General features: G+C 46.7%; 1 protein-coding gene across 2 annotated transcripts in view; it reads left to right on the forward strand.

Annotated features, from left to right (window-relative positions):
* The window catches only part of BANP (BTG3 associated nuclear protein), a 1144281-nt gene that overhangs the window by 162479 nt on the left and 967056 nt on the right, over window positions 1–14746 (forward strand). For both annotated transcript variants that reach the window (XM_078669175.1, XM_078669176.1), the window contains one exon: window positions 14524–14618. In XM_078669175.1, coding sequence (XP_078525301.1) covers window positions 14524–14618 — 95 coding nt within the window. The remainder of the gene's footprint in view (window positions 1–14523; window positions 14619–14746) is intronic.

Consider the following 14746-nt stretch of genomic DNA (forward strand, 5'->3'; position numbering starts at 1 on the left):
TGATTAGTTGTAGCTAGACACTCCACCAATGTGCAACTTCTACGATGCCACCCTTGCAGCAACCAAAATCCAAATGTATAAGCTCTGCCCACACTACTTTTTAGTAGCACTGTTAATGTCTTCTACCAGTCACAAGTTCAGATCCTAGTAAGATAGTCAGATATCTGTGATTATTAAAAAAATATATATTTGGAAAGCAATTATGTCTAGGGTATTAATCCTTAAAAGCAGTTAGTTGGGCTGTGTGCATGCGCATGTGGCCTACACAGCATGCAGTTGTGTCATTGTACGATTTTAAAAAAGCATTCTTTGAATATTGATAAAATGAATACCATTATATTGGATAGTGATATTGGGTGCAACAAAATAGATCCGTTTGTATTGTATGCAATATAAATGGTCACTATTAGTATAATTATTACTAAGCATATATGCTACGTTAGCTATTAACGAATGTAATGAAGTATACATACAACTTACCTGCAACATACCTGCTCCCTCTCGCTTTGGTCCTGATGTCCTCACACACATTTTCACAGATTCTGTCTTTATAAATCCTTTGTCTGTTTTACAGCCTTCTAAAGGACAATGCTTTATATCATTGCTGAAAATTGCCAACTCTCAGTGTGACCAGGCAGGGAGCACCTTGGTTCACCCTATAGTCTGCGGAGTCTGGAGGCCTGAAGTGAGTGCATGGCTTGCGGCTTTTGCCTTCTGACACCTAGACGGGGACATTCAAGACCTACAATTAAAGAACGGGCTGGAGTATTTTTCTTTTCTTCCACTAATGCTCTGTTGCACAGCTTGAAGCGGAAGATGTATAGTTGTGGCTGAGGCAGTACGTGCGGCAGGGCACATAGTATGTTTATGCAGTAAGCCTGACTCACCATCCTCTCCCTCCTCTGGTGCTTCTGCTTATAGATACCTGCTCAAAGGGGATCAAACAGCTAGATTAATGAAGCCAAATTGCGCTCGCAATAGCTGCGAATTCGCTATTGCGCTCGCAATTTGACTGGAAGGAATTCAAGAAACTCAAACAACCATAATAGCGAATTCGCAATTAAATTCGCAGAATCCAGGAGGATGGTAATTAGCGAATCGGAAATAGCGTGAAGCCATGGATTCTGCGATGTTAATAGCGAAGTCGCTAAAAACTCGCAATTGCCATTCATGAAAATTCGCTAACAGCGAAAAACGAGAAAATCGCTATTTGCGACGCGCTAATTAAGAAGAACTCAAATCAGGTGGTAACCAGTTCTGGAATTTTTTTTTTTTCAAAAAACAGTTAGGTCACACCCAACAGGTGCAGGGCAGACCAAACACATTTAAGGAGGTGCAGCTGGAGCCTGGGGATTCCCACAATGCCTGGACTTTACATGCTGGTGAGGCGGCATAGGCTGCAGCGAGCTGCACGCAACAGACGGAGAATACAGAAGCGGATATTCCGGCAGCGGGTCACCCTTCTGGGCCAAACCAGGGAGCAAATCTATGCCAAGTACCGCCTGAGTGGGGCTATGATAATCAAGCTCATCCGGGACCTAGACCCCCTGATGCAGCACCCTACAAGGAGGACCAATGCCGTGCCCACACATGTGCAGGTATTGTGCTGCCTGCACCTCCTGGCCTCCGGAAGCTTCCAGGGGATGGTCGCAGTTGCAGGGCGGATATCCCAGCCCACCATGTCCCGCTGCCTAAGGAGTTTCCTGGAGGCAATGCTGACCCGGCTACACCACTATATATCATTCCCCACTAGCCAACAGGACCTCAATGATACAAAGCTGCAGTTTTACAATTTAGCGCAATTCCCACACATCATTGGATGCATTGACTGTACGCACGTCCATATTTGCCCACCTGCTGAGACGGAGTACATGTACCGCAACCGGAAGAGCTACCACTCCCTCAACATCCAGATGGTGTGCAATGCCAAAACAATAATCACGGACATTGTGGCACAGTACCCGGGGAGCACACATGACTCCTTCATCTTCAGGCACAGCGGCATCCACACACGACTGGCCAGGGGAGACTTTGGGGAAGGACACCTACTAGGTAAGTACACATGCCCCAAATGTGTACATTGTGATCATGTAGCTGCGCAGAACAGGCACTCACCCTTTGCTCCTTGCATTCAGGTGACAGCGGCTATGCTCTCCGTGAGTACCTCCTCACCCCATACCTCAACCCTGCAACACCACAACAATGGCGATTTAATGCATCACACATTCGCACAAGGAACTGTATTGAGAGGACATTTGGCCTGTTGAAGAGCAGGTTCCGCATACTGCACAAGACAGGTGGGGCCATGAAATACGATCCTGAGGTCTGCTGCCGCATCGTGGCCGTGTGTGCGATCCTTCACAACATTGCTACCAAGCGCAGGATCCCTGTTGACATATCTGGCAGTGAGTCGGAAGGGGACAACCAGCCACCTGCTCATATGTGTCACGCACGCGGGGAAAATCCCGCAGAGGGGCACAGGCGCCGTAACGAAATCTGCATGAACCATTTCTAATGCACCCACTCCCCACACTCATTACTTGACTCATGCATGAGGACATTAAGAATGACATGAGTCGGGGAGGAGCCAAGATGGCGATCGGAACGGTCGCATAACCGCCTCGCTCCGTGATCTCTTCCTCCCCGCCACCTATCCTGTATTTCATCCTGTTCGGGGTGTTCCGAATTTGGTCACTGGGGAAGAGCCGTCACTTACCATCCTTTTCCGGGGCTCTGGCGTGCAGTGATTCCGGCGTTCTGCCCTGGTCACTTTGTTGGCCTTCCCGGCCCTGACGCCGGGGCCTCGAGTGCTGTGCCTGCCCGGAGATGATCGGAGTGCCGGCGGTCCGGAACCGGTGGAGAGACCCGATGGGGGGAGCCTGAGAGCCGCGGGCCGGGACCCCCGGGGCAGACCCACCCCCGCTGGTGGACCACCCCGCATGTCCGTTCGCCTACCGGCCCGAAGAAGAGAAGCCGCACTGTCCGGCACCCCTCTAGTGGGAAACCCACTCCTGTTGTTAGTCCCGCCCGGGATCCGGTGCTGGGCTCCCCCCGAGTGCTGTGGGGAGCACGCCCGTTCTTCTGGTGACTCTCCTTTCTCCGCCGAGCGCCATCCGCCGCGGTTTGGCGGTGAGCCCTGGGGCCGCCGGTGCTCCTGATGGACTTGGAAGAACCTGCGGCGATGGCGGAGGGTGCTGTACTTAAGATGGCGGATGGCCCCTCGGGGTGTCTTTCTCCTGGAGACAGGGAGGTTGCCGCATTTGCTTTCTCCAGCCCTCGTTTGGTTTGGGCGGCCCCTACTCGGAGTGCTATCTGGTTTGCCCTGTCTGCTCTGCGGATCGACCTGTCCTTGAAATGTCGAGCCTTGGAGTTGCGGATAGCTGCCATGGTTGCTCCGCCATTTTGTGACGAAGTGTCGTCTCCCCGAATTGTACTGCCTGAAACTTCGCCGGCGGCTGTGCTGGGATCTCCGGCTGGGTGCTCGATTCTATGGGATCTAGCGGACCCGGTGCCGATGCTGCAGTGCTTTCTACATCCTGTTTTCTTTGCTTCGTGCTGGACGGCCCAGATACTGTGCTTGACCACGTGGATCTTTGAGGAACTTTTCCATTCTGACTGTTGCCGAGTTCTCCTGGTTGCTTCTAGTTTGCCGGGACGGTGTTTTGCGGAGATCCCACCGGCTTTTCCTGATTGGTATGGACCCACTGTGTTCTGCTGTTTTTTGGCTGTGGCGGGGTTGGGAGGCTCGACTCTTCATAAAAGTGGACAGGGGTGATCGTGCCCGGATGCCTGTGGGACCCCTTTTTACATGGCATCTCCGGGCCTCGTTATTCTGGATGGTTCCTGTTTACATCCTGGTGTAGGCTTTTTTGACTCTCCTTTCCGACCTCGATTAGTGCATTATTGTTGCGGGGGGGTAGTGTTTTATGTCTCGGTCGCTGGCTCCTCTCCTCTCTCTTTCTTCCTTTTCCTCTCCTTCCTTTTCTTATTCCCCTCTCTTTCTTCGTTATAATTCCCTTTCTCTTTTTCTATATTTCGGGTGACTCTGGGCGACAGGCACGCTGTTTAGTGGGGTAGGCCGTAGCCATTACAGTGATGTAGGGTGGGGGGGGTGTTTGTTATTTTAGTTTGTTTTATTTTATGGTCTCTTTTTTGCCTTTTTCCAGGGGGTGGGCTATGTCCCTTGGTGTTCACTCCTCTGTTTCGCTAGCGTCTGCACTTTCTCCTTTTTCGGGGCGGGTGGGCTGTACGTGTGGCGTCCACTTTATTTGTTTGCTGGTATTCTTCCTCTATTCTGCACCTGGTATGGGCGTGTGAGGTCTTTGGGCTTTGCCCTACTGTGGTCGTCTGCTTGCGTGGGGGGCTATTTCCCTCCCGCCCCCCCCCTTCTTTTCTGTATATGTTGCATGACGCGCTGGTAGATATGGTTGCTGCCTCCTTTATATAATGTAAAATGAAACCTCTTTTATCCTGGCGCTGGCGATGTAACGACTTTATTTGCATCCATCCTGTATTCACCCTATCGTATACATTGCTTTGTTATTTTGATTCTCCTGACTTTGCGGCCGGCCCCTGTGGTTGTAGGCCAGCGCTTGTACTTATCCGTGTCTTTCAATAAAGGTTTTTAAAAAAAAATTAAAAAAAAAAAAAAAAAAAAAAGAATGACATGAGTCAGATTAAGGTAGTCAAACCAATTGTATTTGTTAAAGTACAATAAACTTGGCATTCAGCTAACTTGTACATCACTGACATATTGCGTCATATGCCTGTCCTTCAAGAGGGCATGCTTGTACCAGCAGCATGGCCCCTCAAGTCAATGTCAATGTTCAATGCCGCCTCCGGGCAGATGCTCCCAGCCTCCTTTCCCCATCGTCCTCCTGATTAGGACGTGAGGCAGCAGAGGGCCTGCTGCTGCGGCGGGGTGCTACCACCGGAGGGATGGACTGGCTGCTATGGCTGGATTAGCCTCACTTGTGTCGTCTCCCCCACCCTCCCGGCCATGGTTGGCAGCCTGCATGGCCTGGACTGCAGTAGCCACATGCTCTAGTGCTGTCGCGACGTCCTGGCAGCACTGGACCATTTGGACCTGCATTGCCAAGGAGCGTCGCGAGAGCTGCGAGGTAGCGTTGCCGATTATGTAATTCGAGCGCGTGTACGCCGACAGACTGGTCAGCAGTTGGCGGTGCCTGCGGCGATTTAGTTCCCGCTGCCTGTTAATGGCCTGTGTGTTGGCCTCCATGGCAGCTGTCATCCGCTCGGACATCAATGCAACATTCCGGGCAGTCTTGTACAGTTGCAGGTGGATGGCCCCAAGATGACGTGCCTGTGTCTGATGCACATGCAGCATCCTGCGCTCGATGGATAGCCCACCTGCTTGCAGATTCAGCCCCCTACCAGCACGGGAAATGTTGGAGCGCTGACCCCTCACCAGTCCACTGGACTGGCTCCTCACAGCCGCAGGGCGGCGGGTTGGTTGGCGAACTGGAGCTGGTGTAGCTTGTCCCACTGGGGACTGTGTGACAGGCAGAGCTACTGCAGCGCGTGCTGGCACAGGGGTGGCACTGGCCACAGGGGCAGGTGGTGTGATGTGCGCTGGTGTGGGAGCTTGCACAGATGGTCCGGGCTGTGGGGAGAGATTCGCATCTCCCTCTGTGTCCTCCGTGATGTCCATGACCAGGCCATCGCTGTCAGTGCTTGGGACTTCTGCTCCACCTGTGATGTAAAGTGGACGTTGATTAGTGACATGTTTCTTACCCATTTAGACTTCCTACATGCATGCAGACTACCATTCCCTGACTGGCTGCAGGATTGACTCTCACTAAACATGTGTGGCTTCATGGGGCAAGATGGTAAATGTGGTCAGACTACATGTCCCACAATGCATTAGGGCTTTAGTGGTGTGCTTTGGCTGCATGTCTGGGCTTTGATACGGGAGGCTCTGGAGTTATGGACATTGTTAGGGGACAGGGGATCGCAGTCGCATGGCACTTACCTGGTGTGTCCTGTGTGGGTCGGGAGGAGTCAAGCTGTGTCACACCCACGCATGCCTGTGGATTAATTGTGTCCTCCACACGGTCCTCCAGTGGTGTATTCGGTGGGACAGTGGGCTCCCCTCCACCTGTCGCAACACGCTCCCCCAGCCTCTCCGCTATCCTCTCCTTTGACCTCCCTCTGAGGTCATACCACTTTTTTTTAGTTCGTCCACGGAGCGCTGGGTCACCCCCACAGAGTTAACTTTTGTCCGCCTCGGCCGCCCTCCTCGAATCTTTGCCAAAAAGGCGATTGTAGTGCTTGCAGACTCCTTCTATCAGGAACTCTAGCTCCTGCTCCGAAAATGTTATCTTTCTTCTGCGCCCACTAGCAGATCCAGCTGCAGCTTCCTCAGTCATGCTTGCCACTGGGGTGTGTCCTGCACAACTCCTGTAGGCACACTGGAGAGGTCCTCTGACTGTGATGCTCCCTGTACAGGCTCTCTCTGCTGAATGAGGGTGGAACCTGCCTACTTCCTGGTTGTGATGTCATCACTGGGCTCAAGATGCGACTTCCCGTTTTTGCGATCTCGCACTTAGCGAGATCGCAATTTGCGATCTCGCTATTAGCGAAGTCGCAATTTCAACACGGATTTCGGCCGGTTATGCAAATTAATAGCGATTTTTGGCAAATCGCAATCGGCGATTGCGGCCGATTGCGATTCGCTTTTTTTTTACGCTATTTTTCATGAATGCCTATCTGCGATTTCTTAATTGCGATTCGCTTTTTCTCGCAATTAAGGAATCGCAGATCCAGACATTGATGAATCTAGCTGTATGTCCCTATTTAATGTTTTTTAGCTGATTGTGTCGTTCAAGTTGATCCCAAAAAAGGCTTCCAGGGCTTTAGCTACAAAAGATGTTTGTGAGATGAGCTTAAAGTCAGTGGGAGTATTCCAGGTACTGGGATGGCTTTTTATGTAGCCGTGTGGCTCTGGGAAATATGGAATTTGAGGCTCTTTTAACCCCCAAGCTTAGTGGCAGGTTCAGAACTGTTCAAGAGTCAAAATGAGTCCTGGAAAATGTTGTCAGTGCACCAGCTCGATGTGTATTCCTAAATGAAAGAGGTAAAATTGTCTTAGATCTCTTTCATCAGTTACGAGTTTTAGAAGTCAAGAACGCGGACTACACCTTCTAAAAAGGTTTCTTCTTTAAGAGGGGAACCGAGACATTCTCAGTGAACAAAATTTGCAGAATTTTTTTTATGCAACAGTTTCTTGAAAATTTGTCACGGGGACAAACGGCAGCTCTGATGCTGCCATACTGACCTACCAGGTAAACAAATCAAGTTTCATATTGGACCACATCTGAATATAGTGGTGCCTGCTCGCGGTGACCTAGCCTAAGTAAGGGTAGGATTCAACTATTAGAGTAGTCTGCAACATTACATATCAACATATGTTTTTTTTTTTTCATTTCGATGCTTTCTCATGCGACACCAACATTCTCATGCCCTGGTATTTAGGAAGAGTGTATGAAATTAGTGTAATGTGTATTTGCGTAACTACGTGACATTCTGCAAAATTATAAAATGTGGAACCAGCATTTAGTGATATCTCTTACCAGAAAAAAATGAATGTGCAGATACATTTCATGCTACAAAAACGGCAGGTAGTTTAATTGCATAATTTTGGGGATTTTGCATAACAAAGGTAATGTGAATTTGTGAGAATCCACCAATGTAATGGAAATTTCGCTCACGCGGAATATTTACCTGGCATTTTTCCATGTTAAATTCTGACAGGTATGACCTTACATTTTTCCAGACGGTGAGAGCTTTATCTCACTCACGAATTACCAGGTGTGACAGGTGCTACCACCGTGTAAACCATCTGCAAAAAAATATGCAGAATGCAGTTTTAATAATAATAATGCATCTTTGAGGTGGAGAATGTGCTCACAGAAAACGTGTGCAAGAGATTAATTAAATAGCCAGTCAGTGGAACTGTGTCACACCAAGATCTACCCTGCAGACCTGATAGTTGCCCGACGCCGTCGATCATTCCATGAGCAGGATTGGGAAACCCTCAAATTTAGAAACGAAAGCGATGTGCATAGTCTAACATCTGGTATTGTTCTCGCAAAGCCAGTAAGGTGATTCGTATTTAAATAAACAGAAGTCGAGTTACAAGGGTTTTTTATAGTAGTGTATAAAATAACATGAAATAGAATATGGAATTTAATTCGTGGGTACATCTGGCATAATTCTGTGGGTCACAGCGGAACGACGAGCCAACGAATCTGACTGAGAAAAGGAGCTGCTTTTTGAAACCACTATGTGCACACGCCGTCCTTGTGGCTTGTATGACTCGTACGATGTGTAATATTTTTGGCTGCTGTGTTAAAATGGCATCCAATTTCGTTGCTCTGTTCTTTAATGCTGAATCCTCATTTTCCGTATTTTCGACTTTATGGTGCATATGAGATCTGTTAGAATTCCTTTTCCTGACAAGGTTAGCATAATTGTACCAACATAATGGACCATCTCCTTTCCAAAGGGACCAGGGCTGGTTGTCCTCTGACTGTTGACAAATCAAAATTTTAGGACTGTAAATGCATATTAGCTCACTTGAGATGTACTTATTTATTAAGATAGCCCTTTCTAGTTTAATTGAATGTACAGGATATGTATGTCTGTTTTTGTCTACATTCTTTGAGGGCATTCCTCCAAAGCCTTTTTTTTTTTCTTGGAGCCTCCAAGTTGGAGGTTTTACTCAATTATCTTTAGAAACTCTACCGATTTAGTGCATATAGACATGGGAAGCCTCTTTGTGAGAGTGCCTTTAAGAAAGTCCAATAACTGCCTAGCAGCTATATCTTCATACACATTTTAATAATCCCTTTTTTTAAAAGTTCTTTAGCAGCTGTTTCTTAGCACTAACCCTAACAGGGAAGAGGCTTTTTTTAGGTTTTTGCAAAGAATGTAACAGAATGAAGACTTTCGGAAAAAACAGAATGTCTATCTGACATTTTAAAAACCTGCTAGATGGGTAGAGATACATTATGGAGACGTCATCATGCCTTCCTCCTATGCTCACAGTGAATGAGATGTACATTAATTATCCTGTCTGACATATTTTCAGCTATCTTTCTCGCAGGCCTGCAGCATCCTCCAGATAAATGTGGAAACAGTTTGTTCTAGGGAAATTAAGTAAGTAACCTGAAATATCAGCCAACATGCTGTATAGGGCTTCTTTTTATATGTGCAGTTGTCCTGGTCACTTGGAGATGGAAAGCCTGGAGCCACTTAAACTTTCGGAAAGTTCTTAAGAGGACCTGTGCTGCCTGCAGGATCCTTCTGCATTGACTGAAGTTGAGCATTTTTCTCCGTTGGGATCACTTTTACAGGAGTTGAAGTTTATCTAGTGCGCCTTTGTTTTGTTTAAATGTATTGGTTTTTAACATCATACATAACAGATTGGCATAATACAGTCATAATAGAGTGTTACGTGTTCGCAATAAGGACAAAGAAGAAACTATCTACTGATGGTCTAGTTCATTCAGTGTACACGTAACATTTCTCTTTGGTACATTCTGGGTGCTACCTGTTCAGTATGTCCGAGTACGTTTAGTAGACATGCGTAAGAGCCTGGTTGGGCACGTTTCCCGGAAGTCCGGAGGTATGCCTAACCCTATACTGACGTATGGGCACTATGTATTGTGATAGGTAAGGAATACATTCTCTATGGATGATCACCGGCTATGGAACTGCCGATGGATAGTATTAACTTCAAACTTGGGGGGATAAACTGGGAAAGTTTTATGGGGGGGCAGCGGCGGTATGTATTGCTGAAGTCCAATATGTTTGATTTGATTTCATTGTGGGATTTATATAGCGCATGAATGCCCCAGGGCGTCTAGGCGCTCAGCAAAGGGGAGAGACAGAGTTCTTGTGGACAGAAGGAGAGTTGTGTTAGTTTGTAAATAGCCAGGTCTTTAATAGCTTTCTGAATCTCACCAAATGTGGACAGCTTTGGATATCTATGGGGAGAGAGTTCCACAGTTTTACTGTGCCCAGGACAAAGCTTCTTCCTCCCCAACGAGCTTTTTTGAATTTTGGTGTTAGCAGGAGCTTGCTCTGTGTTGGGCGTTGGTGTTTGGGTGGATGGTACCAGGTCAGATGTTTCAAGAAGTCTGGTCCATTTCCGTGTACAGCTTTGTATGCTAGGCATAGGGATTTGAAGTCTATTCTTTTCTTCATAGGTAGCCAGTGAAGTTTTTTCAAGCCTTCTGAAATGGATTGATATTTGGAATGTTTAGCAGCATTCTGGCGGCCGCGCTCTGTGCTTGCTGATGCTTCGTCATGTGCTGCTTTTGAAGGCCTAAGTATAGTGCAGTTCCGTAGTCCAGTCTGGCCATGACTAGAACTGTCACTAGTGTTTTTACAGCTTCTGGGGAATTAAGGTACGTACTTTGCGAATTGATTTTAAGGTTAGAAACACCAGGGAGACGACTTTGTTGACCTGATCTTGGAAGGTAAGTCTGTCATCAAAAGTGATACCAAGGTTCCTCGCTTTGTGTACTGTGGTAGGTAGAGCTCCCATGCTGGGGGGGCACCAGTTCTGTGACCAAAGAGAGGTGTCAGTTCCCAGTAGGAGGACCTCTGTTTTGGTTCAGTTGAGCTTTAGACAATTTGTCCCCATGCATTGGTTAATGTGGGACATGCATTGTCTGAAGCGCTCAGCTGTTTCATCGGGGCTACTTGAAATGGACACCACAATCTGGGTGTCATCCGCATAGGATATTCGTGTGAAACCAAAATGCCTGATGATATTTGCTAAAGGGGTCAAGTAAAGGTTGAACAGGGTGGGGCTCAAAGAAGAGCCCTGTGGCACCCCACACTGCAGCGAAAACTGCTCTGAACTGGCGTTGCTGATCTGAACATATTGATATCTGTTGTTCAGATAGGATTTGATCAGCTTTTGAGCAGCATCCTTGACTCCTACCTCCTGTAGCCTTCTGATTAGAATGTTGTGGTTCACGGTGTCAAAGGCCGCCGATAAATCCAACAGGATCAAGGAGGCCTTGGCACCTGTGTCCAGTATTGCCCGGATCTCCTCTGCTGCCATAACCAGGGCAGTTTCTGTTCCTTGCTCTTGTCGGAAGCCATACTGAGATGAATCTAATAAGTCTGCAGAGGAGATAAGGCTGGTCGTAGTGCGACGTCCCAGTGTGATCGTGTACCTGTGGGGAGGGACCATTTCAGGCAGTTACGTGCAGTCTTGGCTCGGTGTGTGGGGCCTACTGGGTTGACCCGGGTAGGGGGTCTATCTTCGGTTCTTGGGCTCAGTCTATTGCGAGCTGCTGTCTGTTCGATCGGGGATAAGTGTCGTGTCTGGAGTGGTGAGGGCTCAGGTGCTCCTGCTGGTGTGGTTTCATATCTAAATTGGTATAATATCTGTGCCCACTCCAGAGATATGGGGTATTTGCTTGTTCCCTTCATTTCCTCATCCTCAACACCTCTTCTTCTACTGCAACCCATTTTTGTACCGCACCCACACAGGCTGCTACCGGGGGCCCTCCGGGGCCCGCCAATACATGGCCAGCCCCCTCTTCGCCAGAAGGATAGCTAGGGATGCAAAACGACCCTGCACTTTTTCGGATTTCCGCCTGCGGACTATCCTGAGGGCACACACCTCCAAGTAGTGATGTTCATGATGTGTGCCGTCGCTCGGAGTGGCTGGTGAATTTTATTCCAATACTGTTGGATAGTGAGACAATCTCAAAACATGTGTTTAAAGTCAGCTTCGGGGGTCTGTCATCAGGGACAGGCAAAGTGTGTGTCCAGATAATAATGATGTAGGCGTTGTGGGGTGAGGTACGCTCTGTGGAGAATGTTAAATTGTATGTTTTTGAATCGCGCGTTCCTGGAAACCTTTTTGGTGTATTCTAGTGCCTTCTCCCATTCTTTATCATTGAATGCCCTTCCCACCTCATTTTCCCATGCCTGTAGTAATTTGTGCAGTGGCTTAAGAAGCAGTTCCCTGATAGCCTTATAGAGCCAGGTACCTAGATGTCGCCCTGCTCCCATATGTAGAATCGTGTGCAGTACCGGATTTGTCGGGGGTTCCCCCTCATCCAAATTCCAGCATTGACGACTACTGTCTAAGAGTTGTCAATATAGCAGGAATTGGCCCGGAGGGAGGCCGTGTCCTGCCACTAGTTGGTCAAAGGTCCGTAACCGTTCATCGTCGAATAGGGATTCCACTTCAATGATTGAGTATTCAGTCCATATTTGAAGGGTACGTGGATCTAGTGCTCCTTAACAGATACCAGTTTAAGCGCTAAGACGGAGGGGATACAACAATTCTTCTGTCTCTCCGTATTTGAGTTTCCTGCAGCAGCTGAGCATTTCAGTCAAGAATCATTTCTTATCATGCCATGCTTTCATTGCATACTCCACTGACAGAGGACTGCTTGGAAATATTAAAGTAGTACCAACAGAAAATTCTATGAATGGAGTGGGAGTTCCTCTACATCTGGTGCTGTTCAAAACACACACACAAACAGTCCTCTATCAGCCCAAGGACATTTTGACTGATCTCTTGGATTTATCAAAGTATAGCCTTCCAAAAAACACTATTGGAGTTCCTTTGGCAACATTGGCTAGTCAAAACAACGGCAGCAGGGCTTATGATGTTTGTTTTGCCGTTAATAAAGCAATATCTAAAGGGTTTCTTATAAAAGTGTTCTTGATCCAGCCTGAGTGCTGACTGTTGTTTTCTCAAGACTGATGAGGAGGCTGTTTCAACCACTTTATTCATGTCTTGGAAAGTGTCTTTCCTGATGTCATGTGTATCGTCCTGGAGAGTGAATGAGAAACAAGACTACCCCGTTCTAGAGCTATTCATGCTGATTAGCAAGGGTATAGTGAAATTGGGGAAGCAACACAAGTTGACCATTAAGAGTCTCTCAGACTTTGACCTCAACCAAACTATTTCTTTACAGGCTACACTTTCCCAGGGGCGGACTCTACATCCATATAGAATGATTCACACCCTAGATGCCTAAAGGGCACTCATACTGCTTGGAAAAAAATAGTTTGTCTGGTCAGTTGGGGATGTCTGAGAACATGGGGAAACGTTTGGGACCTGAGAGGGGGGTATAGAGGCCAATGGAGGAGCACCATGGAAGGAGCACAGCCAGGTTAATGAAGGGGCTTGAGTAGTGTTTTGAACCGTACGGAGATGTGCCGACTGTACAGTGATATGCTTTTTCTGTTTATTTGACTTTCATAGACACTGTAAGTGTGATATACTTCTATCCTTGCACTATCAGTCGTGATTTTACATGTTGGAACCTGTCCATGTATGCTGAGCTACTGTTTAATAAAAGATGTTCACACAAAATAAATTGTTTATCTAGACATCTCTTATGGACTTTGTAGACCATACAAAATGCCAGACAGTTTCGAAAATTGGAGTAGGTACTTGGATCACTGACTGACTAAAACATTCTGCTGCCTATTTGTAATTAGGCCAGTCGATTATACATAAAGCAGCTACAGCCGCACTACATACAAGAACTTCTGTGCAAGATGTATTCCAAGAAGTGACATGGAAGAAGGTACTCCCCTTCATTAGCTGGTATTTGGGCTTTGCTGAAAACCAGACATCCAAGTTGACCAAGCAGATCCTAGGACCAGCTTCATATGAGAATTCAGTCTTATTTCCCCACCGTCCCCAGGTCAACTACCACCAAAAGCTCCTTTATGATCAGTTCAGAAAAGCATTTGAGTCTCCAAAAGATCCAGTGCTTGATTAGAAATAATTACTTCCATGGTTCTGAAGTTCTCTAGCTTTATCTTTCATTCATTCACATACTATGCTCTCTTCCTCGCAGAGGACAATTCACAAAGTTAATTAAACCAGTTTATCCTGTGAGGGGTGAGCAGAAGCTGTGTAACTCAAATTATATGGTGGGCAAACTGTCCCGAAAGGAGGCAGAAAGCTGAATGAATGCAAGGTATTGGCAACGGTGCCCCCGGTTTTAATAGTAAATGGAGAAATACACTTCTGAGGTTCCTAGATTCATGGACGAGACTACTCTCGAAAGTATTCTCTATGAAAGATATTAAAGCTGGGCACTTAGAGGTAAGTAATTATTTCTCATTTGCTGGTATTATTAGGTTACTTGTTATTCTCATGTATGGTACCACACAGCCCTCTCACCTGCCCCTCTTGTGTTTTTCAATTTGTAATGTCACAGTTTCTTAAAGTGTTTTAACGTCAGCATGATTAAAACCCTATATAAAAGCACACAAAAAAACGAAACTTTGAATAACTATCTCTCTTCAGCTGCAAGCTCAGTAACTTTTACTGGCCCAACTAGTACTTGAATGCACTCTCTACATTCATCACTTAACCTACATCTCCAGCTTTCTATAAAATGTTTTGTCCATGATTGAAATGCTAGCTAATGATGGTTTCTAAAATGATTACATTTATATTCCAAGATTCATTTCCTCAACAAATATTCTTGTTTTTCCCCTCAGTGATTTTGGAGAATCACATAGTTTCAGAGGAAGATGTGGAATCCGAGCCAAAACGACAGAGAATAGAAATCGATTGTCAGGACCCCTCTATTAAGGTATAGTGCTGAAGCAATTTGCTGCATTAGTTCATGGTGTATACTAATTTAATAATGAACAGTTTCTCAGTTCCCTAAATAGCCCAGTGTTTTGCTATCACTACTATTTTCTCCTCCTTTCTGCTTAA

This window comes from Lissotriton helveticus, chromosome 12 (genome assembly GCF_964261635.1).
Source record: "Lissotriton helveticus chromosome 12, aLisHel1.1, whole genome shotgun sequence".
NCBI classification, from domain to species: Eukaryota; Metazoa; Chordata; class Amphibia; order Caudata; family Salamandridae; genus Lissotriton; species Lissotriton helveticus.